Here is a 26,347-nt window from a genome sequence, read left to right on the forward strand (position 1 = left end):
AACAAGAAATGCACCATCACAAAGAAAGACGATTATGTATTGCATGCTGAATGTGTTGATCGTTTATTTGTTTTGTATTATGATGATGTTGTGCAGAATGATACTTGTTGCATTGCAGGTTCTAACAAAAGTTTGCATGCAGGATGTATTCATGATTTTCACAGGAAATTTGGTCATTTGCATTTTGAGGCAGTATCTAAAATGCCTACCTTGGTTGAAGGTATGACTATTAAACCCTGCAGGTACCACATGAAGTGCAAGGCATGCGCAGCAAACAAGGTGAAAATGGCTGTGAAAGGTAAGGTGTCTAGTAGGCAAGCTACAGAACCATACCAGATTGTTCATGCTGATTTAGTCGGTCCACTATCGCCCTCTTTGGGTGAAAATAGGTTCTTCATGGTTCTCATTGATGCATTTTCCAGGTATATTTACGTGTATAATCTCAAGCAGAAATCAGAGGCTTTTCCAAGGTTCAAAGAATTCTGTGCTTGGTTGGAAAATGTGCATGGTAAGAAGATAAAAATTCTTTTCACAGATCGCGGGGGAGAATTCACTTCTCAGCAGTTTGAAGCTTTTCTGACTGAGAAAGGAATTCAACACGATTTGTCCAGTCCTCGCTCGCCATGGCAGAATGGACTTTGCGAAAGGGCAAATCAAACATTGCTTCAAGGGTTAAAAACCTTGCTGCATGATGCAAATCTTCCAGAGAGTTATTGGGCCGAATCTCTCTCATGTTTTGTTTACAGTTACAATCGCAGGTTATCTTCAGCGATTGGTTGTACCCCCTATGAGAAGATGTTTGGCAAGAAACCATACATCAAACACATGAAAATTTTTGGTTCTGATATGTGGATTCATTCACCACAAAGCTCCAAGTTAGGCAAACGTGGTTTGCATGGTATCTTTCTAGGTTATCAGAAAGGTTCTTACAGAATAATGATGACTGACTCTAAGACAATTAAACTCACAAGAAGTGTTGAGTACAATGCCAAGTGGGGGGAGAACGTGGGAATTTTCCAATGTTATCCTGATGACAGTGATGAGACTGAGGATAAGCAACAACAACCCACACCCACTGATGAAGGTTCTGATTCTGAGTCTGAAACTGAATCGGATACTTCAGAGGATTTCAAGAGTGCGAAAGCCTCTATGCGACCCTCTGAAAGCTCTGATCAGGAATTGGAAGAACCATTGTTCACAATAGGTCACTTTTCTCCTAAGAAGGAAGAGGAGAGTGTTGAAGACCAAAGGCTAATTCGCAGGTCACAAAGAGCCACAAAAGGCAGACCTCCAAAGAGATTTGCTGATGAATTTGCTAAGACAGCAGTAGCAGCTGTTAAAAGCTCCAAGAAGGTATTTGAACCTTCAAGTTTCCAAGAAATCCAGGATTTGGATTCTAAGGAAGCTGAGCCATGGTTAAATGCTATGAAGGCTGAGCTTGATTCCTTAGAAAGGAACAAAACGTGGGAGCTAGTTCCAGTAGTTCCAGGAATGAAACTGCTCGGAAGCAAATGGGTCTTCAAAGCGAAGACAGATCAAAATGGCAAGATAGTCAGACACAAAGCCAGATTGGTAGCCAGAGGTTTAGCACAGGTACCAGGTGAAGACTATCACGAGACTTACTCACCCACGGTGAGATATGAGAGCATAAGGCTTATGCTCAAGCTAGCTGCAGAGGAGAATCTACACATTAGTCACCACGATGTGAATACAGCATTTTTGTACGGATCTTTAGGTGAATCACTTTATATGCTTCCACCTGATGGCGTACAGGTAAAACAGGGATTTGTTTGTGCTCTGAAGAAGTCCCTTTATGGTCTCAAACAAAGTGCACGGTGTTGGCACACTAAACTCACTGAAGCATTGTTTTCTCTAGGTTTTCAGCAAGGGAAAGCTGATCCATGTGTATTTGTCAAAGAGGAGGGGCAAAAGAAGCTGTATTGTTTGTTTTATGTTGATGATATTTTATTCTTTTGGAAAGATGTCACAATGTACAATAACGCCCTAGCTCAACTGAAAGAGCACTTTGACATGAAAGATCTTGGTGAGGTAAACAACTACCTATCTCTGGAAATAGAGAAAGATCAAAGTGGTAACATTCTAGTACACCAGTCAAGGAAAATTGCTGATGTGTTAAGCAAGCTAAACCTGATGGATGCTAACCCTGTAGACACACCGATGACAACAGGTTATCAGGTAGAAGACACTGAAGAAGCATTTTCTGACACTACACTGTACAGAAGTGTGCTAGGCAAGCTAAACTTCATTGCCAGATGTTCAAGACCTGACATTGCTGTTAGCTGTAATTTGCTAAGCAGACAAGTCAACAATCCTACTGTTAAGGATTGGAAAGCTCTGAAACGCATAGCACGCTATTTGAAAGGCACTATGCATTACAGACTGAGATTTAACAATCAGAAGTCTGGTGGTCTTGAGATTTTTGCAGATGCAAGTTTTGGAAGTGACACTGCAGACAGGAAAAGTACGTCTGGAGTTTGCTACATGTACGATCAGGGTCTATTTGATTGGTCATGCAGGAAGCAAACAACAATTAGCTTAAGTACTTGTGAAGCTGAACTGAATGCACTGTCTTATTCACTTAAGGATTGTGAATGGTTGTTACAATTGTGCAAAGACATGAAAATTCCTGTCAAATGTCCAATCCAGGTTTACCAGGACAACAAAGCATGTTTGGCTTTGCTGAATTCGGAAGGTTGTAAGCAAAGCACGAAGCACTTGCAGTTGAAGGTGCAACATGCTAGGGAACATATTCAGAAGGGACTCGTAACGGTGTCCTATATGCCAGGTAATGAAATTCCTGCTGATGTATTGTCCAAGGTTGTATCAAGGGATCAACACTGTACCTATGTACAGAAGTTGGGTTTGTACTGATATTGTACGAATACGCTGCCCAGTGATGTTCACAGAAAGGGGGAGGATGTTAGTTTCAGCTCTCTTCACTGTGCAGCGAAGTGCTTGTCACAAGACAATGTTTACATTCCACAGTCAGAGCACTATTGGGTTTTTCACACGGGAATGGGAAGCTGGATGTGACGTACACTGGTTTCCTGTTTTTCTCTTTTCACTCGGTGTTCGTTATTCCGAGAAGAAGGATGGTTGCTTCTCTGCTCCAGCAGAGGCAAGATGCATGTTTGTAATTTCTCAATACTGAACTGAGAATAAAGCAACTTTAAGCATGTGGCACGTACTGTTCATCATTCCGTTGTGCAAAGGACTCTGCAATAACAACAGAATTCACACATAGGTTTTCTCTGAATCGCTGCAATCCATGCCACAGTATTGGTCCCAGTCCCCATACCCCTGCATGCTACAGTTGGCCATGAATGAGCATCCCTATGCACACATTCTCTGTGGTCAATGCTCCTAGATTTAATAATGCCAACTACCAGCTTTTGGGGGTGGAGACAGAGCAAAGGGAAAGCTTGGATTAAGAATTCTGGCTCCCAGGCAAGTAGATCATTGGCCATGCTGATCACCTGTCAGGGAAGTCTTGCACAAACTTGATCAAGCAAGAGCCACCAGGGACTAGAGATGCTGGTGAAGTTCTCGTGAGCCATATCAGGCTCAGAAATGAACTCTGGGGGCTCATAAAACCCACTTTAAATGAGAGGCGAGTGTTACAAGCCCCCAAACTCTTATCTGGCTTAGTTCACATGCTTTTCTGATATGTATTATTACACTGCTGTAAGTTCTGAATAACTGAGATCTTGGTGAAGGCACAGAGAGGCTGGGGCCTAGCACAGCAGAAGATCCACATCAGTTTCCCTCAATCTAGTGCCCTCAAGATGTTGCACTATAACTCCCATCATTCCTGACCATTGGCCATGCTGGCTAGGGCTGATGGGAGTTGTAGCCCAGCAAGCAGCGGGCAGTAAAGGCCGGCCTACAGAAGCCTTGGCACCAAATGATCCATGGAAAGCAAGTGAGGGCAATGCCAAGTTCACACTCCCGATAGACTGCCACTCCCAGGCCACCTAACACCAACTAGCCTGAGGAGAAGAGAATCAAGGCAGTAGTTGGAATTCTATGTGGTTAAAGCTGCCCATTAAATCAGCATCATCTGGTATGAGGGAACGAACATGAAAAAGTGTGCAGAAATGGTACGAGACTGTTTCAAATGAATATATCTAATTGTCAAGGAGGGAGGTGGGAGCAGATAAACAATAACTCACAAGGCGTCCGTGACGTTAACTCTTTATTCAAAGAAACAAACAGCTCAGAAAGACAGGCCCAGTGAGCACAGCAACTCTTTCCAGCAGATCTTGCCCCATTGAGGCAGTTGCAAGGACTGAACGCTCCCACTTCCCCACAACTCCCTAAGTCTCCTTCCTATGCAACCTGAGACTTCTTTGCCGTGTCTGTCTATGCTCCTTTTCATACCTCCATGGGTTCTGGGAGACTAGGAGGGAGAGGAAGACTCCCTGGCTTCATTCAGCAACCTGCCTGATCTCTGCCTCTTGGCTCCCCTCCTCTCCAGCCTCTGCCGCTGCCTGATTCTGGGCTGCTCTCTGCCACAGCCTCCTCCTGCTTACTAAAGCCTCTGACCCTTTCAGCTTCCGACGCCCCCTCCCTTCAGTCTGTTCCCCTTTCTCCCTCTGACCACTCATTGTCATCCCACCACCAGTCCCCTGGCTTTGAGCCTTCTTCCCCTGGTGGTTCCCTTGGGAGTTCCCCAGCTGGTGCCTCCCACTACTCCTCTGCCTCCAGCCAGTCCATGATACTAGTTTGAAACTGTGTTAGAGAGGATATAAGTAACCAATGTCATTCCAGCATATGTGCTAGACTTGTGAAAAAGTGTCGCAGTTTTGGACTGTGGTCTTTGCAGAAATTCCTGTAATGACTAGACAGTAAGTGATGAAATCTCCAGAATTCTTCCTGTTAAACTTTTCTTCTTCTTCAAAACAACAATGGGGATGGCCATTCCAAACCTCTAATTGGATAGATTCTTGCTGCTGCGTGGCAAGTTGTTGCTCAATGGACTGAAAGAGTGCCTCAGAAGCTAATTGGTATAAGATGGGCTGGCAAGTCACTTGGGTGGATAAATTAATGAATAATCTAAAGAAGTATAAAGATTCTTTTGCAGCAGATTGGCACTGTTCTATTGCTTATGCGAGCAAAGATGAAATGCAAAGAAATATCCCAAAAGTATAAAAAAATTTCTGGCTGTTTTGAACATTGTGGGTTTGAATTTTGGTACTTCCTGATGGGCTATTCTGACAGATAAATGTTTTAAAATTTATTTTACTCCCCCTTTCCCCTCTATGTTATGAGGCAGGGATTGTTCTGTACTATTAAAATTGTGTTATTAATTTTTTTAAGTAATAAACATAAAGGGGGGGGGATAGAACACCAGGTGCCTGTTTCAGCGGCACAGTTGTTGTTTTAAAGTATATCCACTGCTGTCTGCAGATGAGAAGAATGGACTTTCACACAAGCTGTGGGACTTCATTTTTCTTTCCTTCCCCTTGCTGCCCCTGCACACCCTCATAATCTACTCTGGACCATGCTGATCTTCTCTGTATCATTCCAATTTTAGCATATGTGCTGCCGAAGTGAGTTTTATGTGAAGAAGTTAAAGCATAGAATAATTATGATATGCAGCAGAATTGGAATTTTGAGGAAACCATGGAGGGGTGGATGGGAAGTCAAATGTGGATAATGGAGTGTTAATTTGAAAATGTTGTACAATTACCTTTTATTTTTCAGTGTGTATATATATATATATATATTTGCTTTCGTAGATTTTCACGGGTACAGGAATGCAGGTTTTGGTGTCTTCGGGTGTCTTCCCGTGTAAGAGTCGGGGTGTCTGTGCGACGTTTCGACGAGGTCTCACTCGTCATCTTCAGGCTGGTGCTTTCGGCTTCTTGTTACTGGAACAGAGCAGAGTCTGGTGTTTGAGTTCCTATAAATACTGTTGAGGGGTGTGGTGTATAGCCTCCAACGTTCTGGGCAAAGAGGAAGTTCCTAGATTAGTGTGCCTTTTCTTCTTTTGTTCCTTAATTACTTGAGGGATATCTTGGGTGATTTCATGAGTGATATTCAGAATATCACTGGGTGGGTCATTAAGTGTAGATTAGTTGCTAAAGCTTTCGTGTCTTGACCTCTTGGGCTTGTGAAGAGTTTTTCTGAGAAGATGGCTGTGCTGCATTTAGTTGTGCTCTGGCTTGGCTTCGTGTATAGGGGCGAGCTATGGTTTTGTGCCTTGTGCCAGCCAGATCTGTGTAGGGATTGCAGGGGGGTGCAGCATCCGGAGGTGCCAAAATCCAGCTGGAAAACCAAGGGGTCTATGAAATACCCTGCAAAGTCTGCCCAGCCACGTACATTGGACAAACAAACAGACAAATAAATGCACGTATCGCAGAACACAAGAATGCCGTCAAAAAAGAAGAAAAAACTTCCTCTCTTTTCCAACACATGAAAGAAACAGGACATGAAATTAATTTTGCAGATTCCAAATTGCTCTTTAACATGGAACATCACCACAAGAGAATAATCATGGAAGCCATCGAGATAGAGAAACACCCTCACAACATGAACAAGCGTGACGACACGTCCCGCCTGCCAGACATCTGGAAATTAGCCCTCCCCACAAAAACCGACACCAGAACCAGAGGCACACAGAACGCCGTCACCAATCAACCACACCAGACCCAAACCCAGACCCTCTCCACAGACATATTACAGACTCCATCCAGTAGCCAAACTATAGTGGCACCTCCGGATGCTGCACCCCCCTGCAATCCCTACACAGATCTGGCTGGCACAAGGCACAAAACCATAGCTCGCCCCTATACACGAAGCCAAGCCAGAGCACAACTAAATGCAGCACAGCCATCTTCTCAGAAAAACTCTTCACAAGCCCAAGAGGTCAAGACACGAAAGCTTTAGCAACTAATCTACACTTAATGACCCACCCAGTGATATTCTGAATATCACTCATGAAATCACCCAAGATATCCCTCAAGTAATTAAGGAACAAAAGAAGAAAAGGCACACTAATCTAGGAACTTCCTCTTTGCCCAGAACGTTGGAGGCTATACACCACACCCCTCAACAGTATTTATAGGAACTCAAACACCAGACTCTGCTCTGTTCCAGTAACAAGAAGCCGAAAGCACCAGCCTGAAGATGACGAGTGAGACCTCGTCGAAACGTCGCACAGACACCCCGACTCTTACACGGGAAGACACCCGAAGACACCAAAACCTGCATATATATATATATATATATATATATATATATATATATATACACACACACACACACATCTATACATACACACACCAATCTATTCTGGAGGTGCATGGGGTGGGAGAAAGATAGGAAGGGGACAGCCTGCAGCTCGAACAGAAACCTACTTATGTAATGTTGGCATCCACTCGGGTCTTTTAATGTCCCCATTTGTATTTTATACATGGTGTGAGCAGCTTGAAGGACACCAATCAGAAAATGGAATATAAACCTACTGATTTGATGATGATGGTAAATAATAATAATAATAATAATAATAATAATAATAATAATAATAATAATAATTTATTACATATACCCCTCCCCATCTGGCTGGGCCTCGCCAGCCACTCTGGTAGGCTTCCAGCAGAATATTAAAAACACAATAAACATCAAACATTAAAAACTTCCCTAAACTAACTCCTCCCTCCCTCTCTCTCTTACACACACACACACACACACACACACACACACACACACATATCATGATGCTGCTACCTAGCATGGTACAGCAATGGGGAAGAGGTGGAAGGGAAACCTCCTTCTCCCCACCTGCCTCTCCTGAAGCTCCCAGTGCCAGCATGGCTTCAAGAGAATATAGGAACATTGGATGCTGCCTTAAATGGAGTTAGACTGTTGGTCCATCTAGATCAGTGTTCCCTACACTGATTTCCAGGGTTCAGGCGAAGGGTGTGTGTTCCCAGCCCTACCTGAAAGTGCTGCGGGTTGAACCGGGGACCTTCTCCAAGCAAATTAGATGCTCTGCCATGGAGCTGTGGCTCTTCTCCATCAAAAGACGACACCTGGCTTGGGGAAGGGCCATAGCTCAGTGGCAGAGCATGTGCCTTGGAAGCAGAAGGTCTCGGGTTCGATCCACAGAATCTCCAGGTAGCACCGGGAGAGTCTCCTGCTAGAAACCCTAAAGAGCTGCTGCCAGCCAGTGTGGACAATAGTGAGCTACATGGACCAGTGGTTTGGCTTAATTAATATAAGGCAGATTCCAATGTTCCTAAAGGGGAAGAAAGGGGAGATTTGTTTGGGGGGAAGGAGGCTGATGGAGGACAGTTTCTGGGTAGGTGAACAAATACTATTTTCTGAGTCCTCTGGTTTTTTTTGGGGGGGGGAAATGTCTGATGTCTTCTGACTGTTCACATTTTTTTTAATTCACAGAAGTTATAGGATAATTCCCACATTAATCCAAACTAACTTTGGTTAACATGGTCATCTCTGTCAAGGGCAAAGATCTGAGTGCTGGAAGGATACAGGGCCTTTTACACAAACCTGACTCTGTTTCTTTGCATAGGTCACATCAGTGAGACAATCTGCATGTGAAAACCTGTCTCTGTTGATGAAGCTCATTTGCTAGCTTTAGACTTAGAGCAATTGGCTGCAGACCTACCTGTGTATGAGTACCACCAAGCCAGGCAGCAGGTCAGCTGAACATCAGATCCATTGATATCTTCAAACCTGCATAGTACATACGAAACCAGCAAAATCTCTGGTGCAATCATGATTCCAGCATCTGTCTTGTTTGTTTCAAGAGCAGTGTTAGCACCAGGTAAATGTTAAATGCATACTTCAACCACGCATCAGTGGCTCTAGAATCAAGCATATGAATAAAGGTCCAATTAAAGCAGAACAGGGTCCTAAAAGTGTAAGCCTGCTGATAATTCTCAATCATCCAGACAATGCATACTATAATTTTATATTTTAATTCATGGGAACCATCACCACTAATAGGTTATGCAGCCTTAAGACAACAGCATGGGTGGCTGTGAATGAAATATATGTGCAGGAGCCAGGTCTATTATTTATTAAGAGAACGGATAGGAAGAAAGCAACACTGGTAGATTCTCACTTCTAGTTTATTGTCAGAAGTTTTCATGTAGAGTCAGAGGGATACAACTATGACCAGATCCATGAGTCCAATATATGGCATGGGGAGCAGCTTCTCAGGGCATCTGGGTACAGAGGGAAACCCTCCCAGGGTCACATTGGCTTAACCTCTATGCATTTGTGATGCCCTCTGCAGCTCTCCCATTTCCCTGAAGCACAGTCAGGGTCTGGTCACTCTCCAAACCCATTCATTCCCACCATCAAAAAGGAGGAAATCCCATTCTGAAATCAAGAAGTTTGGAGCACTGACGAAGTAGTGGAGTGACTGCTGAGTTTGCCCAGCCAAGCATCCAAAACAGCCTAGTGTCTACCCTCCAACAATCTCCCCCTCCACAGCTGGGTGCAAACAAAGTCTTATACTGAGTGACCCCCACAAGGACATCTAGCTGTGGTGTGTGAGAAGCTGGAAACATTTTTGGAGCTGCTGTCCATTGCAAGAAGTGGTGGTAGGCTTCGCCCAAGGTTTGGACACCTGTTCATTGGGCGGCCCAGTCCACTGACCCAGTGGCTCAGTCGTCTCCCCCTTGCCTTCCCATCTCATTTCACAGAATGGCACTGGGGACTCAGAGAAGAGGTACAGAACCAAGAGGGTCTCAAACATACGCATGTGGGGCCCAGGTAGCTATTTACAGGAAGGAGGGAGAGGGAACATGCAGCAAGGAGACAACTTGTGCATGCAAGTGATAAGGTGATGCTGCAAAACACCTGTGCACTAGGGAAGTGGGTCAAATGTTGCAGGGTTCCATACCCACCTCGGAGTTTTCATCCTCCTTCCTCTTTCTTCTGTTTGCCAAATGTGGTGTAAGGGTGAAGGGAGGGGTGGAGCTTTGGTAGCCAGGGCTATATTAAATATTTACATACATAATCCCAAAGATGCTTATTGGACTGGGATGAGCTGAGGAATTGAGGAGCCAGAGGCCTCTCCACTAAAGCACCTCCAACATCTCCCATCTTCTGATGCTCTCCATGATCCCTGGTTGAACTGGAAAACCTGTTGCAGCTGGTCAGAAGTGGCAAGGTGCAGTCTTTCAACTTTGGAAGACTATATAGTTCTCGACAGGATCCGTGCTGCTATCCCACCAGAGGGGGACTGTGCTGCCTCACCTCCTCCTGTGGCTCCATACAATGCCCCTGTCCCTCTGTTGCCTCAGAAGGATCCAGAGCATGAGGCATGTGCCCTAGTACGGAGTCCATCCTGGAATCTGTGAGAGGGCATGTCTCTGCCAGTACCAGCACCCTGCAGGAGGGACGGGAGGGTGGGCAAAGCACTTGCAGGGGCCCCACCACAGCACTGTGGACGTTGAATGCTCAGACCATGCCTAAAGTGCCAGGAGAATGGCATGCACAGCAGCAAGCAAAAGACAGGAGCTAGGATAGGGGGTCAGTGCCAATGCAGGAGGGAAGAGGACATTGGTGCTCAGGGAAAGGCTTGTCAGAGGGTCCCAAAACCACCAGTTCCCTCGCCCACACCCCACCCCATCCCACCTCACCATGCTGGGCTGATCTTTACTGGTCATTTGACCTTGAGCAAGAGGGTGCATTCGGACGGGGTATTTGTGTACCTGCAGACACATTTGGACATCCCAGGGAGGGGGTGGGCAGGAGTGTCCCCAGGAGCCCACAGGAAGTGTCAATTCAGGTTATCCAGGTTTTGAGCCATGGGGAGACTGGGCTCATTTGGGGCTGAGGCCAAGCATCCTCTTTAGAAGGACTTTGCCCCCCACTGGTTGTCACAAGCCCCTCCCCAGGGGTGTCACAACCCTCCTTGCCGGCACCCCAACCCCCCTGGGGCTGCTCAGAAGCGGGTGCTCTGGTAGCGCAGTCTGCGGATCTCGGAGACACCGTCGTCCCGGCAGTACAAATCCCTGCCGGGACTCTGTGCCAGTCACCGGCCCCCGGCTCCCCCACCCCCGCCGCCAGCACTGCTGTTGCTGCTGCTTGAGCTGCCAGAGCTGGAACTGCTGCAACGATCCTCATAGATGGAGATCTCGATCTGTGGGCAAGAGGATAAGGAGGACACAGGGAACAAGGAGAGCTAGTAGCCTTGCACACCCCTGTTCAGCAGCCACAAATGCACACTGAGCTTGACAATGCTGTAGGACAGGGTGGGGAACCTCCAGCCCAGGGGCCAACTGTGTCCCTCCAGATCTCTCCATCCAGCCTTTAGGAAACTCCCTAGACCATTCCCCTCCTGGGACAATCTTGCTGTATGTCCACCTTGAGTTCTTCTGCCTGGCTGGACAGATGTGTGTATATAAACCTCTGATTTATGCTGGAAGAGTCCCATCTGATCTTTCACCCAGCTTTGCCTCTGGCATCACCCACCACTAGCAAGTAGCCCTTGGGAGGTTCCCCATAAGGAAATGAGGCCTCAGACTTAAGAAGTTTCCTCACCCCTGTTGTAAGACATCAGCTGATCTGGTAAGAGCAAGTTCCTGACTGTTCCAACCTCAGACAGTTTGGCATGTGCAGCTGAAATATGAAATGACAGCACACCTTTCAGGCAGTTGCTTTGTCTCAAATGCATGTTGTGGTTCCACAAGTCAACTATGCACTGGGTAAAAATATGCCTCATCTGTTTTTCTCTGACATCAGGTGCCTTCTTCTACAGAAGGGGTTGGCATCCTGTGTTGCTGGAGCATCTGCTCACTTCCACTTATCCCTCGCCTAGAAAGAACAGGTCCCAGAGGTTTTCTGTTTGCCCCACCTCTTTCCCCAGGAAAACCTGCTCTTTACCGATGAATTGGAGCAAGTGTCAGTCCATGGAAAATCCAATCGACATTTGCTCCGATTCAGCGGTAAAGAGCTGCATTACCCCAGGGAAAGTGGCATGACAAGTAGAAGTGTGGACGAGCGCTTAATCTGTGGCTTCCATCCCATAATCCCAGTCTATTGGCCAACCAAGTTGGTTGGTGCTGATGGGAGCTGGAACCTAAGAACATCTGTGGGGTGACAGGTTTTCCATTCCTGCTGTATGATATCACACAGAAGGTGAAAGAAGGTTGCTCCATAGTCATAGTTTCATATCTGTCTACTTCCACTCCTTAACCACCACTTATCTAAGCCAAACAGCTAAAAGCGTGCAATGCTTTATTAACTTGGGAGTAAGTATTACTGAACTAAGTGAAACTTATGTTTGAGAGAGTAAGCAGGCACATGATAAGACAGTTAATCTTTCCTTACACAAAAAGTAGTCGTTGCCCCATGAATGTATTGCATGCTCACTCTTGCAGGGACAGCCCTAAAGATATATGCTACTGCCTTCCATTATGAGATGTTCTTTGTAACTAAAAACTTGCACCTGAGTTTGCTTTTACCTCTTCCCTCCCAAATCTCTTTCATTTTGTGCTGTGTCCCCTAGATTGTGAGCCCGAGGGCAGGGACTGTTTTATTTCTGGTCTTTGCGAGCCTTTTTCATCTGAAGAGCAAAGTTTTAAAGCTCTAAACAAACACATCCCAAGCACATCCTTTATAATCCCTACGGTGTTTTGCTGGTGTTTTTGAAGGCTAAAATACATTTTGCTGACGAGTTCAGGAAACTGTGAGTCCTGGCAGGACTAGAGGCAGCAGGAATGCTTGGTGGGTTGGAGGGAACACATGGGCCTTTCAGTACCCACTTCTTCTTGGCCACCACATCCCTTCAAGGGAGCAGAGCCAGAAGCCGCAATAGCTGGACACAACCTCTGGTGAAGGAGCTTGCCTTCACAAAGACCAAAAACCTCTGGCTGCTAAGCATAGGCCTGGTAGCCCCTTTGGGAGCAAGGGTCATTTCCTGTGGCACTGTGGTGAACCTGGGGAGGCAGCAACACCAGCAAAGGGAATTGGGGGGTTACTTTAGACATCACTGTCCACACACTGTGCCTCAAACCAGCTGATCCCATCTGCTGAGAGCAGCAGAAAAGTGAGCAGCAGTTAGGAAGGGTCATAGCTCAGTGGTACTGAGCAAGATGGGACAATGGTCTAACTCCATATAAGGCAGTTTCCTATGTTCCTAAAAACTTCAGCCTTATATTGCCCCATTTCCCCCAACTCTTGTCAAGGGAGCAGAGTCACACAATGCTATTGTTCAAAATATCACTGATAGCACTTGGGAGTCCAGATTTGTTGCTGTGTGGAGTAATATCATCTGCCTGTAGATCTGATTTTATTTTTGTGAACTGCTTTGAGAGCCACTGTGGTTCAAAAACAGTAAACAAACACTGTAAAATAAGTAAGTAGACTAAGTAGTACGATCCCGCAACTTCTTTTTTGAGCTTGAATGCTGAATTTGGAGCAGAGAATCTCAGCTGGAACACAGGAAATGGTTGTGTGTGCGTGTTGGTGAGAGTCAGCCACATGGGTAAGAAGAGTGATCTATACAGTGACCATATCTTTCCCCTTTGGTGCTAACCAGGAAGGATACAACTCGCATGCCCCGTTCCACTGGGTCTGTCAGCAACAGCCCTCGAGGAGCATAGATTTTCTCATTCTGCTCTTGGATGTACTTGGAGATCTTCTTCAGAACCTGGTGAGATAATTGGACAAGCGTTCAGCAACTATTTGGTGAAGATGTAGCCCCAAAATGAGACACAAAATATAGGGAAGATGATCCATTTACTGGGATCCTCTGAAGTTCTTCGATTCACCTACTTCAAGAAGGAAAAGGTGTTTCATGAAACCTCAACAGATGAAACACCTCAATAACAGAAGCTGGTGTTGACCTAGATATCCCATTCCCAGTTTCAGTAATCTCTGATTGATAACCATCAATCTTTGAAAGTTTCCCAAGACAAGTCACTCTATTGCCTAACTGTGCTCCTACACAGAGCATGTTGCTCTACTATCTGCCTGAGAACATTTTTTGTAAGTGAAACCAAAAGAATTATTTTAGCCTCTCTCCTACGCTATTTACCGGTATGTGCCCATGTGAATGACTGCATCACATCTTGAATGCATGGGAGCCCAATCTAAATTAGCTGAAGACTTCACAGAAAGGTAGAGCTACATTCAGATGAAATGTATAAAACCTGAAGGGAAAGCTGTTAAGTGTATCAGAATGCTCTGCTATTTTGAATATTTTCTCAACCCTGGAAAATAGTGAGTTGTCAAGTCTGACATTTTGAGCAAAACCTGTGACAAAGAAAGCATTCCCTACAGCTTGAAACAGGCTGTCAGTTTAAATCATGTGCCTTTCCCTTTTAATCCTGTTCATTATTCCCTCTGTTTCTTATGTTCAGACATCAGTACCACTGATTATGAAGCTAAGACAGCTATGGGCAAGAGGGAAGTATCAACAGGCTTCAGGAAACTCTAACTTTTGCAGAAGTATAAAGAATCTTTAGGGGGGAAATTATGGGGAACCCCAAAAAGAACATGTTCAGTGGTCATGGAATACTATTGCAGCATGTGGGTGGGTGGGGGGAGGAAAACTGATTGGGTGGAAAATGTAATGGAGTATCCTGGGGAGGGTACTGAACAGACTGTCACTATATCGCAGGAAGAATTTAATTGCATACCAGAAATTTTAGTTGTCACAGTTAAAGTGCTGTGGCACAAACAAATCTACTTTTTAAAAAGTTCCAGACTTTTTGCAGGAAGGAAAGTGATGAGGAAGTTCACTAAAAAGTGTGTGATGATGGTCAGTTGACAGGAAGTCATATAACCTCCCCACAAACAATTCAAGAGGAATGCTCAATAAAGAGAGGGTATTGTAAAATTGCCCTGAAAACTTTGTGCTAGTAAACTGGGATGAGTGCTCAATACTAAGGTCATCTGGAGGAGCCCAAGAACATTCCACACTGCAACATTTTGCTGCAGGTCTCCCTGGTTCTATTCTACCAGAGCTCTCTACTAGGCAAGGATATTCAAGGCCCTGCCTACCTGCTGTTAGAGATAAGCAAATTTCAGACACAACCAGGAAGGGGGGGGGGAGGACTTTAAAGAACAAAACCAAAGAATGAGGATGTGTCCACACTGGGCTTCTCTCTCCACTCTTGAAACTCTAGGTGTTCATTATGTGCAAGTAATCCTTCAGTCCATATGCATGAGCCAAGTGTTCACTGGATTCCTGCCATCAGCATATCAGACAAAGCTAAAAACTCTGCCAGTGCGACCTCATTGTCTACATGATCCTGCGTTGTGTGGGTTCAGGATTCAGATCACATACTATCACAATTAAGTAAATAAAAGCAAGTATATAAATAAAAACATCAGCTTGGCATTCTAATTTCTGGGTGCTTCAGCACCATATGCACCAATGCATAGTGTCAATTTGCTACAGCTTTGCTACAATAGTTGTGATCACAACATTTATGGATTGTAACCCTTTATATCCTATTTAGTTCAGTCCCAACCCCAAGGATGTGGCGCTGTGGGTTAAACCACAGAGCCTAGGACTTGCCAATCAGAAGGTCGGCAGTTCGAATCCCCGCAATGGAGTGAGCTCCCGTTGCTCAGTCCCTGCTCCTGCCAACCTAGCAGTTCGAAAGCACGTCAAAGTGCAAGTAGATAAATAGGTACCACTGCGGCGGGAAGGTAAACGGTGTTTCCGTGCGCTGCTCTGGTTCACCAGAAGCGGCTTAGTCATGCTGTCCACATGACCCGGAAGCTGTACGCCGGCTCCCTCGGCCAGTAAAGCGAGATGAGTGCCGCAACCCCAGAGTCAGTCACGACTGGACCTAATGGTCAGGTGTCCCTTTACCTTTACCTTTAACTCCAATGATTCACAAATTGAGATTATTGGCACAAGAAGAGGTTGGACAGGATATTGTTAAATATGGCAGAAACAAGGAATCTACATCTTATGAACGTGGATAATCAGGTGGTTCATCTAACTTACACACTCCATATTGACCAATCAATATTATATAGCAACAGTGTCAATTGTTATATCACAATACAATGCATGTTGTGGCTCCAAACCTTCTCATAGCGGGTCTCCATGCAGAGGAAGATGAAGTAGGCTGTGGCACAGGCCAGACATCCCTCCAGGTAGGAGCTGCCCCCTATTTTCTCAGCCTCCGCATAGAAGTTGTTGAGGGTCTTCACAGTTTCTTCAAAAAGTTGCCGCTCAATCTTTGGTGAGGAGAAAAAGAGAGAAAGAATGCCATAAGATGTATACACAGGAGGCCTTCCATTGTTTATGGCACCCATCTTTCACCCAGTGCACAATAATAGATGCTATCATGGAGAAGGGAGCATTGGAACAAGAGCAGGTGTACGGTGGAATGGAAGTGTGTGTTCACATCTTTGAGCAAGATGGTCTGCTATGCATTTTGTATATGATCAAAACAGCTAACAAGTTAGAATAAATCATAAAAGGAAATGAGGCATACCCCAGGTGTTTAAGAAGGCAGCAAACCACTCTGTGCAGCTTCAGATTTCTAGAGCATCTGAAACATCATTGGTGCACTAACACCTTGCTCTCACTGGCATCCAGACTACAATGCCTTTGTCTGACATAAGGATTTGTCACCTACTTCACCAGTCAGCATGAACCCTGTGAGAAAACTGGCTGTACCCGGCTGTCCAGCTCTGGAGGGAATTTGGTCTGGAACTGGCAGATGGTCCCGTCACTGTAGTCCCGCTGAACAAAGACCTTGGTGGCCAGGGAAGCACTCCGCCGTAGTTCTTGGAGATTGTGGACCTGGAAGAGCAGAGGCAGGTGGTTACAACAGGCAAAGGTGCCTTCTAGAACAGTGGGGGAAGCTCACGCCATACCCTGATGCCGTGCATCTAAGGCAGGAATTTGTGGCCCTCCAAATATTGCTGGATTACAACTCTCTTTATCCATTGTTCATGCTAGCAGGGGTTGGTGGAAGATGGAGCCCAACACCACCTGGAGGGCTGCAGGTTCTTCACCCCTGCTCTAAAGAGTCCCTGAATCTACATGGACTTGGATACAAATATTTTTTTTAAAAGAATAGTTATGATTATGGAGTGCTGTTATTGGGTTATAGTCAATGCTGCTCTTCTCATGCAACTGATTTCTGCTTGTGCATTGGAAATGTCCCCTTCTCTCATCTCCCCTTCAGCCATCCCCACAAACACTCTGGGTGCAGGGTGCAGGGCAAGAGGAGAGGAAGGTGAGTTACTTTGCACAAATGGAACATGGCTTGCACAGGTTTGGATGCCACCCATTGTTTTTTGGATGATGTGCTACTCCTCATTGAGAGCACCATCTCAGAAGAGGCATTCCCTCCCTCGTTGTGTGAGCAAGAAGCAAGAATGACTCTTCTAAGATGGCGCCTGACACTTGCTTGCATTTAAAGAACAGTTGTTTTGATCTGCTACTTAACTGGAGGGCATCTCTTTAGTTGACCAGAAGGCCATTCAACAGCTGTTTAACCAATTCAGCATTGCAAACCTACCCAGAACTGATTGAAAATATGTTCTATGAGACTGTAGTTCATAATTTTGGTAAGCCCTGCTGCAGTGGATTATAACACAGTTCCTTATCTCTTGAGCATCACCTTAGAATATTGGTAAGGATTTTAGATTTGGAAATGCAGTTTGAAGGTTAGACATGGAGTAAATTCATACATCCATATTCATTAGCTAGTAACTTAGATGTGTAAAACAGTCATCGTAGATCAAACATCATGAAGCTTTTATGTCACAACAGATAGTAATTTCCGACTGAGGCAGTGCACATTATTGGCTGAGAACTGTGCGACCTCCATGTGTGAATCAGCCCTCCTATTGCATTTTATGGGCTATCCCTATATACAAGCAACATGTGCCTGCTGCTGTTGGAGCAAGAGGACTATCAATGGAACTTGGCAAGATGCTCCGTAGTAAGCAATGGAGCAGGTTCCCAAGACCATCAATGACTGGAAAACCTAAAACTCTGGGGTTATATATCTTACAAAGGGTGGGGCTGGCAGGAACATATAGGAAAGATCACAGGATGACCTCAATTGAAGGGACACACCTAACAAAGCAAGAACAAGTTCTTCCAGAATAAACCACAGAGGGGTTTTTTTTGCTCCCCAAACACTCTTTCTTCCCCTGGTTGCCAGCCAACTCCGAGACTGGATTGAGCTGAATGTATAGACTCACCCCACCTCCAGTTTGAATCCCAGCCAGCCAAAGACACAGATAAAAAGTAAGAGCAGCAGACCATGCATGGTGAAAAGGTAAGAGCCTCAGGCTGATATGGAGTCTAGCCTTTGCATCTGTCTCCTTATTTAACATAGGCTCAAGAACTACAACCCCAAAGCAAGATCCTCCATAAACACTGCAGACATCTGTCACATAACTTTAGGGAGTAAAAGTGTGTATCCTTCCTGAGGCTAACCCATTATAAACATTTTTGTTAAACACTCTGAGTTGTTCCAGCCGCCCCTAGATTTGTGACTATGTGAATATAACTTCATAAACTGCCAGCTTGTAGCTGAATATCCCCTGGCAATTCTAATGGGCGTTTCCTTTCTGGTCCTATTTCATCCAGAAGGGGTGGGGTGGGGTGTATACACACACACACACACACACACACACACACACACACAACTGAGCAGTGAGCAGTGTGCCTCAATGACTGGCGCATTAGACTCGGTGTGGGTAATCCTGGGTTCACAACCCATTTCTGCCCTACCTTATTGTGTCACAGTAATAATTAAACTGCATTAGACGCATGAAACAATACATTGAGTCACTTGTTCCTAACAATTATGCTCAGCATCTTCGTCTTTGTCATGCCATATTACTTTTTGTGTTCTCTTGACACTTGCATTTCCTAAACCCAGATTATCTAAGCCTTTAAAAACCTCATGCAGTTTCCTTCTTCATGAAGTATCCAAACAGTTCTAAAAAATTGCTGGTAAAACCAGACACTTTTCTTTATTCTTTCAAAGTGGCCTGGTTCCATTTGGAGTAAGGTCCACTGTGTTTGACCCATGCAATGATGTAATGTATATGTGAACTAAACTGTGGGTAACCAAAATAAAAATAAAAAATCCTATTAATTCTGTATTTCCAGCTATACTTATAATTTGTTCTGCAGCAGAACTAAATTGCTTTTGAAGGAGATTGCCTTTTCTCCAGAAGCTTCCCAAGCCCTTCATACAGACTCCCAAAGACACAGTTAATCAGACAGAAAGAGGGATAAATAAGAAAGCTTAAAGAAATGGAGATGTACAAAATTTATGTCAGAAGAAAATAAGCTTGGCACTACCTATATTTTTCTGCATTGTAATGCATTATTTTTCCATCTTTTTGAAACACACACACACGCCAATTCTGTAAAAGCCCATTCTCTCTGTATTGCCTTTAATACCATTAAGGTTTCTCCTGTGTTATAGAGCAGAGGACATGGATAAAACCAGAGGATTTTCAATAACCAAATTATATCTGCAAGAATTGAAATCACAAAAACAATTTGGAAGAATAACTTAAAGCTATGAAAGAGTTATGAATGCATGGAATATCTGTTAATTGATAAAGTTAATACATGTTGTTTGATTCAGTATGGGAATAGGATTAACACAATTAGAAGCTATACAGAAAATTGGAACTATTTAATAACCTTCTGGAAAAATCAATTTCACAAAAATATTTTGATGGAAACACGTCATTTTTGAGGGTTTGATAGTGTGAGGATAAAATACATAGTTAGGTATGGAACACCTTGTTGTTATTGAGGTGTACTTCTGTATCTTGATTTTCCAGGTTGTATGACTCATTGGTTTACCAATTATTTATAATGGAATATGCTGAATGAGGATGTGGCAAGTCAATAAGCTATTAACAGAACAAGAAAGTGCACTTTTGGCAAAAACTATTTTAAAAAACCAAGTATTATGTGCTCTCAAAAATCAGTTCAAAAACTTATTGAAATTTACTCAGCTTGAGTTGAAACATAGCAGGTCCAAAACGTTAAAACCAACACTGAAAGATGTAGAATGGAGTAACAGAAAGAAAACAGAAATTAACTGCAGCAGTATATGCCAACTGACAGCTTGCAAAATCCTGAATAGGATTGCTGGGAGTTAGAGCTGTGTGACGGATAATTCCAAGAGGTGGCAGCAGATTTTGTGTCTCAAGCTATTCCTCTCCTATTTGTGATGAATCCCAGAGTGATTAAGAATCGATATGGAACTGCACACCTCTTAGCTCCAGGGTCTATCCCACTGACTTTAGTTTCTAATTAGCTTTGTGGAATTGGACTTTACTGTCAGGGGTCCTTTACCTTTTTAAACTTGTGTAGCTGCCCAGTATATATAATCTAGAAATCCTTTCAGCCCAGTTTCAAACCTTCTAAGAGGCATTTCAGATCCCCTGGGAAGCAAGTGTAGGATAATCTGTCATCCTGCCTGTTCACAGTCTGATGCTGGCTTTATTTAGAGGCATGATGAAATCTTATATTTCTTCCCAGTTTGCAAGCAGCCCCCACCCTGTCTGGCAGGGAGCACACACCTTTCCTTCCTATTAGACGTCTCCTTACAAGACTTCAAAAAAAGGCATGCCTCAGGTTCTGACCTCATTAAATTTCCCACATGCTCTGTTATATTGGATCTTGGGTCCTCCAGATTCATAAATCATTCTAGATGTTGAGAAAGTCAGCAGTTGTTTTCTACCTGGATTTTGGAACAGCCCTCGTTTTTTCCCAAGAGGGTTTGGGCTCAAGTCAAGGGTTATTTAATCTGAGCATGTGCAAGATGGGAGTCAACCGAGGTCCTAACCTCAACAACAAGGGTTGCGATGCTGAAGATCTGCTGGGATAAAAATTATTGACTTTCCTAGCAGGAAGGGGAAGTGGTCTACTCTACAGGGGACGGGTTCAGGGCGCAGCGTGTGCTCAGATGCTTTGGCCTTTTACAGGGATGCCTTGCTGTGGCGTTAGTAGCAGGCTGCAAACCCCCCCCCCCGCGCGCCGCACCACCCGCATTTAGAAACTGCCGCCTTTCCCCTAGTAACAACCTTTCGGTAGTTCCCATTCCGCCTCAGACCATTTTCGCCTGCTCGGTGCTGCATCTTGCCTCGGCAGCAGCACAACAACGACAGTAAACAAGACCTTGTTTTGTGGCGCTGGAGGGGGAAGGTGAAGAGCATAGGTTGTGGCGAACAGCCCTAAGGGATGGACTTGAGGTGTAAGATGAAGGAGCTGACTTTGGAGAGCTCCTGGATATAGGACACCTGGGCAGATCGCGCTGCTGGATCCCCGTTCCCCCACCCTTTCTGCTCTGCTCTGAACCCCACATAGGAACCTAGGAAGCTGCCTTATGCTGTGCCACATAATTGGTCCATCTTAGCTCAGTATTGCCCACACTGGCTGGCAGTGGCTCTCCAGGATTTCAGGCAGGGGTCTCTCTCTCTGTCCTACCTGGAGGTCCCAGGGCTCTACCACTGAGACCTTCCACACGGAGCAATGGGGTGGGGGTGGCTGCCGGTGATTCACAAAGCTGGTTAATGGGACCCACACTTAAAGAGGAGAGTCGTATGCCACAGGTGGTCTCATCCTCCATCACCAGAGCCACATGCAAAGCACAGCCTGGGGAAGCATCGGGGTGCTGCTGTCCTCGCCCTGTGGCTTCCTCTTGCCGTCCTCCTGACCCTTGCCTGACGCTGGCAGGTACTGCCATGAGACTGCGCTGCACCCACAGAAACACACTGCCTCAGCCACTGAGCATAGCGAGGTCTCGTTCTCTATTAGCAATGCCCTGCCTTGTTTAGTGACCCAGGATTGCGGAGCAGGGGAAGCGCCACGCTGGGGGAGGGAGCCATGACGTGCCAACCACCCTAGCCCCAGACACACGCCGAAGGCTCTCGGCGCTGCCTTTCTTTAACCCGCGCTGAAGTCGGAGGCACAAGGGACTTCTGGGGCCTGCAGAACAAACCCACAGGATGCGGCGCCGGAGCAGCCAGCCTCGGTGAGGGTCGCCTGGTCTGGCGATCTCCTACCGCACCGGGCAGAAACTAGGCAGGCAAGGCAGGAGGAGATGCTTCCCGGCGGCTGCCATGACTCGACAGAGCTTCCTCCTGGGCTTCTTGCTTTCCCCGCGCTGCTCACCTCGGTTGCCATGTTGTGCTGCCAGCGTGGTTGCTCCACGCTGCTCGGGAGCCCGGGAGTCCGAAGCCGAGGCTAGAGCAGGTTGGTGACGAAGGCTCCTCCTTTCCCAGGAAGCCGACCTAAGGGCGATGTCCCTGTTGCCGCAGGCGGAGGAAGCGCTCGGCTCCCCGGAGCTTGTTGCCACCCGCAGGGCTGGGGCGGCGTCCGCGGCGGGGAAGCGCGGTGGGCAACGGGCGCGGAGAGTTCTGCGCTGTCCTTGGTGCTGGAATGGGAGGCGCAGGAGTCGGGGGCAAAGCGCCCCGCCTCGCGCTGTCCGCGGTGCTGACGACCCGCTCCCCCAGCGCGATCCCCTCCTCAACCGGCAGCTGCTTCGCTCGCCCCCAGCCTCAACGCTCAGGCTTCCTCAGTGAATGGCATCTCCACCACAAGGGGAGGGGGCGGGCTGCCTTCGTGGGAGCCGCATCCCCCCAGGGCGTCCCCACGCTGGAGCGCCGGGCTCCGGCACTGACTCGCGGGAGGGACGGCGAGAGGCGGAGCTGTGCAGAGCAAGGAAAAGAGCAACCGGGCTCGCGCTCGTTTCCTGCTTGTCCTCCGAGAGCCGGCGTGCGGGCTACTTGGGGCACGTGCCACCCCAGCCTCGAAGCGAGAGATAGCGCAGAGCTTCAGGTCCCGGTGTTGCTGGCGGGTGTTGTTGCCTCCGCTTCCAGGGCAGTTCTCTTTGATGGGGAACGCTTGGCCCCAGCTGCCACATACCCACCCCTTACATACCAAGCCTAAGGGAGACCTGGTATATGGTGTGGGACTGACTAATTGGCCGCACTAATGGGCACTTAAGGCACAGCGACAGAAGGGCCTCCTTCAGAATAGCCCTCCCTGGGGTGGCGTGTCTGCACTATCCTCCATGCTTACCGTCTAGAACTGGCCAGGGAGTGTTCATCTTCGGAGGGAAATGTGGATAAAAGCATTTTATGATTTCTGAATATTTATTTGGAATTAAAGATAATGGGTTTTCTCCCTGTTCCAGGGAATGATATTACCCAAACAGGACTGAAAGATACCAATAAATTATAATTTTTCATGAAATTAAATATATTTGTATCCCCTCTACTGAGTTCACAACTGGGCAACTTTAGATGCAGTGCCCTTAGTTAATAGTTCAAACTCAACCCTGCATCTCTGGGCCTTGCTATCTCCTTAAACTTGCAATGTTCAAACCTTGAGAGATTTTCTGTACCTTTGCTTTGACCATTTGATTAAAATAATAATTACAGTTCCTGGTGTGGCTTCTTCCACCCTTGGTTGGCTTTTCCCTTTTACAGTACTTTTAAAGGTACAGGAGGTTTCCTGGCACCTATTCTCATATCACTCCTTGACCAACACTCCTCTAATCTCCAAAGCATCTTTGCCTGTCCTCACCCTTTCTCCTAACAGCACAAGGTCCCTTATCCTGCTTTATGGTGTTTGCCTGCTCTGCTTTCTCCTTAGTGCAACTTCCAGGTGACCACCAGTCACTGTTGTCTCAACTCCCATCAGCCCTAGCAAGCATGATGGGAGCTGTAGTTGAGCAGTATCTGGAGGAGCCAAATGTTCTCCACACCTGCTTGAGGCCATATGGGAGCTTTGTTCCTAACACCTTTCTCACTGATTAATCCTTTTCTCAATTCACTGTCTCTTCTGCTTGTCCTTTCTTTAGGGCAAAGGAGGTGAACCTGGCCCCTTCAGATGTTGTTCAGCTCAAAGTGCCATCAGCACCATTAGCAACCCAGGAATTATTGGTATTGTAATCCAATAACATCTGGAGGGCCCCAGGTTCATCATCCTTGCCTTAGGATTTTGCCTTATTTACTTATCCTTCCCTTTGGTTTCTCAGTCCATGCCTACTCTACTCTGCGTCAGGATCTGCTCTTTGTTTTCTTTACCTCCTGGGGCCTCTTGCTATTCAGCTGCTGCCTTCAAATGTACTCTGAATTATGGAGTTCAGTGCTAAGGAAAAGGCTAGATTCTGCAATCTCTATGAATTATGCACATTTATTATTTTCATGTCTTTGCTTAGTTTGCAGAATTTATTCAGCAGACATAGAGAAGGGGCAACAAGCTATATAGGGTACTGAAGACTTCATGGAATATAAACAGCATGGGTATAACTTCTTCTGCCCTAAGTGAATCTTCCCCCACCCAAGCTGAGCTCTCTAGCCCCACATAGAAATTGGCCTGTTTATGAACCTTTTACTGTTGTGTGTTCTGTCTTGAAAATTGTGACTGTTTCTGAATTCTCCAAGACTTCACAACAGCAACATAAGGGAAACAGAGATATATGCAGATAGCAGGAATAGTTTAGCTGGGCGTGTTTCTGTGATATATATGTGCTACCTTTAAGAAAAAAAGGAAAGAAGAAAAATAAATGCTTAGGTCTAAAAATATAGTGTCATTATGTGATACTTCAGAGAGACTTCAGATATGCATACTTATACCCAGACACACACATATAAATATCAGCTGCAAGCCTAATTCAACCCTGTATACACCTGCAGAAGAACCACACCCAACTCTCAAGCCAGGATACTTGCTTCTTCTGCCTCACCCTGAAGACAAACCTGTCATTCTGGCCCTCCTCCATTCTTCCCATCTCTTCCCAATTAATACAACCCAGGACCCTGTCAGATTCATTGTACAAAGGCACAAGAAAAATTTCTCAAAGGATCTTGTCGTTCAGGCAAATTAAAGGAGCAATATGGATTGCTGAGAAGCTTCTCAATCCTGCAGTTGAGCAGAATGGAGGTTTGAGAGCCAGTGGTAATCCAGCTGTTTGCTGGCATGAGCAGAAATGCTGCATCGACCTGAGCAGATGCTGGGCACGCCTGGCCCAAAGCCAACAATGATGCCTAGTGCTTGGAACCTGTAATTATCTGCAGAGGAGTTCTGCTCTGGAAATGTTTTAGTATCTCTAATTGCCATTTTGTGCAGCGCTCCCCAAAGTGCAGCCTAAAATTTCATTTACGGATCTTCAGACATGGCGTGTCGTCCCCGTCATCCCCGAAAACTGAAGATTTGGAAAGGAAACTCAGGCTGCACATTGGAGATCACTGCACAGAATCACATCAACAAGAAAGGCTGAAAGATTAGCTACAGCTCAATGAGAGGAGTAAAACTTCTGGAAGATTGAACAAAGTCTGGGCTCATTAGACCTATGCAGGCAATTGGCACAGTCTGCAGTATGGGGGAAACAGAGTGGGAGGGTGGCTGAAGAGTGATACACAGCTAGGGTGCTTTGAATCCAGTATAAGGAATTGTGTTTGGGAAGGAGAGCAAGTTGGGAAACTGTCTTAGGTCAAGGCAGTGCCTTATACTCATAAGTCAATAATTGAAAGACCTGGCAGACTGGGTTAAGCACATCCGTGCTCACTCTAGGGAAATGATGGTGAGGTCTCTGGCAGTATTATTTATTATGATTAGGCAGTATGGCTTCGAAAGGATTCAGTTCTCTAGCTCTTGGAGACGCCACATTTTCTGTTTATGTAATATTAGCAACAGTATTTGCTGCTTGCATACAAGATAGAAGGTGGATGAAGGCATCCAGAGTAAAATGACAAATAGCATGCATTTAAGGATGGAAGACATGTTACCGTGTGATATGCACCATGTGCTTTTTATGGCATATCATAGATAGACCTCACAGTCAATGTGCATTGGAGCTTCGCAGGGTAGCATAAGCAAAAATGATAGGTCTCTTCTTTAGGGAGCTTACAATATATGTTGTCTCCTCTGGCTGCATGCACACCACAGATTTACAGCAGATGACTTCCCCCAGAGATTACTGACAACTGTCATTTATCCCTCACAAAGCTACAGTTCCCAGTGCCCTTGCCAAGCTACACTTCCCAGGAATCCTGGGGGAAAGTCATGTGCTTTAAACATATGATGTGTGCACAGCCTCAGTCTGCAGGCATGTGTAATAGCTATAAAATGCTTCTAGGAAGAGGTGAGGAAACCCTGAAGAACCCTGAAGAACCCTGGAACTGAATCTCCTTGCACCTCAGATCACTGAGAGGACCTAAGGCAAGCCAATGGGACTTTTCCATGGCGTTCTAAAAATAAGTTTCCCTGCAGGACATGAGCTGCCTTTGGGAAGGAAGCACGCCTCGCAAATCACTCATGGTACTCAGTGGAGAGAGGAATCTGCCAGCATCGGTGCTTTATGGCGAAGAGTAA

General features: G+C 45.8%; 1 protein-coding gene across 2 annotated transcripts in view; it reads right to left on the bottom strand.

Annotated features, from left to right (window-relative positions):
* Positions 1-10,723: 10,723 nt before the first annotated feature.
* Positions 10,724-26,347, bottom strand: part of GOLGA7B (golgin A7 family member B) — a 34,170-nt gene continuing 18,546 nt past the window's right edge. Inside the window, exons 1-5 of one of the 2 annotated variants that reach the window (XM_082224991.1) lie at positions 22,139-22,683; positions 16,649-16,774; positions 16,051-16,203; positions 13,553-13,654; positions 10,724-11,143 (exon numbers count right to left, since the gene is read on the bottom strand). In XM_082224991.1, coding sequence (XP_082081117.1) covers positions 11,036-11,143; positions 13,553-13,654; positions 16,051-16,203; positions 16,649-16,774; positions 22,139-22,150 — 501 coding nt within the window. In that variant the 5' untranslated portion in view covers positions 22,151-22,683 and the 3' untranslated portion in view covers positions 10,724-11,035. Of the gene's footprint in view, positions 11,144-13,552; positions 13,655-16,050; positions 16,204-16,648; positions 16,775-22,138; positions 22,684-26,347 lie in introns of those variants that run through there. The other variant, XM_082224990.1, reaches the window with a different exon arrangement.

This window comes from Podarcis vaucheri, assembly GCF_965113315.1.
Source record: "Podarcis vaucheri genome assembly, chromosome: 5".
NCBI lineage: Eukaryota > Metazoa > Chordata > Lepidosauria > Squamata > Lacertidae > Podarcis > Podarcis vaucheri.